General features: G+C 42.8%; 1 protein-coding gene across 1 annotated transcript; it reads right to left on the bottom strand.

Moving 5' to 3' along the window:
* Nucleotides 1-1,583: 1,583 nt before the first annotated feature.
* Nucleotides 1,584-2,754, bottom strand: LOC138125031 (gustatory and pheromone receptor 39a-like). The gene is made up of 2 exons (XM_069040240.1): nt 1,942-2,754; nt 1,584-1,895 (listed from the first exon to the last, which is right to left on the bottom strand). The coding sequence occupies exons 1-2, from the start codon at nt 2,752-2,754 to the stop codon at nt 1,584-1,586; spliced, it is 1,125 nt and encodes a 374-aa protein (XP_068896341.1).
* Nucleotides 2,755-3,630: the final 876 nt, after the last annotated feature.

The raw sequence follows: 3,630 nt of genomic DNA, 5'->3' as shown, positions 1-3,630 counted from the left end.
AAATTTCTGGAAGAAGAAGAGAAGAAGAAAACGACCCGGTGAGAAAATGTACAAGGAGAAGGTGAATAAAAAGGTAGAGGGACAAAGACACGGATAAGTAAGAGAGAAGAGAGAGAATAAGAGAGTCAAAGTACAATAGGGAGGGGAGAGAGTGTGTGTGAGAGAGAAAAATGATGGCGAGATTCAGAGGTGGGAACGAGGAGAGAGAGAACAGGAATCGGACGGAAGCAGAAGAGAGAAGGTGCAAGAGGTGACGCGAGGACGGTGAGACGATCGAACACATGCGGTGAAATGAGAGAGAGGGAGAGAAGGGAACGCGGAGATGAATGAAAGAGAAATGGAAGAGGAGAGAAAGAATAGAGAACGAGAGGAGTGGGGGAGCGTAATAACATTTTTTGCCTGATTGAAAATTCTGTAGTCATTATTAAGTTGCGCAAGCTCATCAGTTACCTACTTTTTTTTGGAAATGTGTGGTCAATTAACCAGAATCATTTTTTGCCGTCTAGCTCTGTGGCAGTTAGACTGTTGCAAACGGAACAGTACAGAGAATAAGTCAGAGAATTTTCAACCAGAAGAATACTCCACAAACTCAGTACTTTTGGTTCCAGTTTCTCCACAGAAGAACAATTGCCAAGAATAGAACTATCACGATTAGCAACGGTCTTTCTGGATCAAGTAGTGCTCTTGCAAAGTAGAGCAAAGGGTACCATTTTTATATTGTCTTATCAACATTGTCACACGGTCCAGACCGATCTGCACCACATATTGCGCCGATTCTGGACCGACTTTAGTACCTTCAACATCATACTACAAACTCCTTGTTCTTGCAATGGTACCAAAATCTACACTTTCCTTCCTTTCGAACGTGTTGACCACTCTTGGGGCCAAACTCTCTCCACAAACACTCAACCAAAACTGGTTTCGAAGTTCCACGACTTGAACCAATTCCCTTTGCAAATCACAATGTTTTCGAGGTACCCTTACATGATCAAACCGCTACCGAAAGCTCTGAAAGACAAATCCTATCTACAGCGACTCGACCCACTCCAAGAGTTTTGGAGGCATCGACGCCTTCGTTCTAGGAGCGCTGGCAAAACGTCTCAATTTTGACCCCCAAAGGGTGGAGACTTTCGAAGAGGAACTTTTCGGGAGGAAACTGTCGAATGGTACCGCTGTAGGGTCTCTAGGTGACGTGGTTGAGCGCAAAGTAGGTAGAGTTCAACAGTAACAATCGTTTTTTGAAATTAGCTTTCTACGAAAGTACCCAAAGCTGTCAAAGTACCAGTTTGGAAAACTCTCCTGAATGACCTGTTTCAGTACTGTGTCTTGTTTTGTGAACACAACATTTAACAAGTCATATTATTTAATACTCCAGCGATTGTCGTGACATGTTAATGGCCGCACCATTAAGTAATCCAGATTTAATCGGTTTTTTACGACAACAAAAACAGTTGGACATGTCACACACAAATAATTGTTTAGTCGCATTTACGTTGATTTATTATTAAAAATGTTGTTTACGAACAAAAAAATGTACGACCAATTTTGACAGTGAGTCAGCACAGGGGTGGCCGTGAAACCAATCATATTTCACTGGTCCCGTTGCAACCACAACTCTGACCAGTGGTGCTAATTCTGTGAGACTCGAACTGGATCATGACGATGAGAAATGTGATGATGGCGTCGAAAATCCCGAAAATCGTGGATCTGTTGATATCGAAAAATCTCGCCGCGGAGAAAATAGGGAAGTTGTCTTTGACCACGTCGATGAACTCGGTGAGGTCGTTGCGACCGTCGCCGAGAGAGTGTTTGTCCAAGCTGTACGCCACAGATAGAATCTTGTTGACCTCGCTGGACACGGCATCACAAAGCAAGATGTTGCTCAAAGTGATCACCTAGAAGGAGGTGACTGATTTGGGTTGTTGGTTGGGAGACACTTACGCAATGCCATAGTATGATCATGACGGTGTAGATGATGGTGTCATAGGTGTAAAAAGCCCCCACGACGATTCCTTGCATGTAGACCAGCATCTGGAGTCCTGCGAACATGATGTTCAACAGCACCGGCCAGCCGAAGAGGTTATTGATGATGTCGACTGACTCCTTCAACAAATAGATGTCGTACTTGATTCTGTTGAGGTGGTCGAGGGAGTAGACGACTCTTCTGCTCGACAGTTTCCTGACCAGGCGCACCTGACTCTCTAGATTTTTCCTCAAGGATCGGTACCTGACCAGTACCACCTTGGAGAACACATAGAATGCAAAGTTGATGATGAACTGTCCGTACAGTTGGAGGTACTCGATCGCGAACTGCTTGAAGAACTCGACCCCCATGATGTCGTAGAAGATCAAGGTCATGTAGGTCTGGTACCCGCAATAGATCAGATTGTAGAAGACGAACAAGAAGCGATCTGACTTTTCCACGATATTGTTGTGGTTTTGTACAGTTTTGAGATTCTTGGTGAGCTTGTGCCATTGAGGCCGCTTCCACAAGGCCGTCAAGATCGTGCAGATGTTGAGGAGGTACAAGATCGAGTCCAGGAGAATCTGAATTATCGCCCTCATGTAGCTCAACCGGACGTAGTCCGGTTGTCTGTATCCCACAGAGATGCCAACTCCTACAGTAATCAGTGTCACCATGGAGTACGAGTACACTTTTTGGGGGATGGTTTCGTTCTTGATCTCTTTGTGTCCTGGAGTAAATGCCAATAATTTTCCAACCTGTAGAACGATCCGCAACGATCTAAAACTCATTTTTGTTCAAACTTGGCGACTTTGGGAGTTGAAGTATTAATTGGAAGTGTGTCGGTGGAGTTGTTGTTCGAGTAATACGCCTCGATTTTGACTAAATAAACAATCGAAAGCACACTTAAACCAAAATATGAAAAATTACCTCGATAATGATCCTTCAAGTATTGTTTCGTTAGCAGGTAAGAAAAACATGTCTTGTCATTTTTGTACGTTTCTGATATTAATCATAATTCCTAACCAGTTACTTGGAGTTTTGGGTTATGTAAATATTGAGAAAAAATCTCTCTGGTGTGTGGCAACTTCTTGGAAAAAATTACAACGATGACAGTTTCTTATCTCTGTCATTGTCTTCCATTATTATTGCCAAATTATCAAGAGATTCTTCTGATCCCCTTTGCAAACCTCCACCGGCATCTCCACAATCTCCGTTCTTAGATTTCTTCCTTTGCAAAATTTTTGACGCAAATCAATGTGGAGTTGTTTTTCAAACAATCTAGAAACATTTTTTCCTGATTTAAAATTCTGTCGTCATTATTAAATCAATAGCTGCTGCGGTGGTAAACAAAGGTATAATTACCCGTTCGAGCGCGAAGTCTTTTTATGTTATTTACCTACCGTGTTAGACCATGTCCAACTTCGTGATCGTCAATTTAGTTGTTGTGCAAGCTCACCAGTTACTTTTTTTGGAAATCGGTCAACATCCAAGCAATTGCCACTTGGACAGTGATGCGTGGTCAATTAACCAGAAGCATTTCTTGCCGTCTAGCTCTGTGGCAGTTAGACTGTTGCAAACGGAACAGTACAGAGACGAAGTCAGAGAATTTTCAACCAGAATACTCCACAAACTCAGTACTTTTGGTTCCAGTTTCTCTATAGAAG

The sequence above is a fragment of the Tenebrio molitor genome, chromosome 2 (genome assembly GCF_963966145.1).
Source record: "Tenebrio molitor chromosome 2, icTenMoli1.1, whole genome shotgun sequence".
In the NCBI taxonomy this organism is placed as follows: Eukaryota; Metazoa; Arthropoda; class Insecta; order Coleoptera; family Tenebrionidae; genus Tenebrio; species Tenebrio molitor.
Note: the sequence above shows the minus strand (reverse complement) of the source record. Positions and strands in the feature narration are given on the sequence as shown.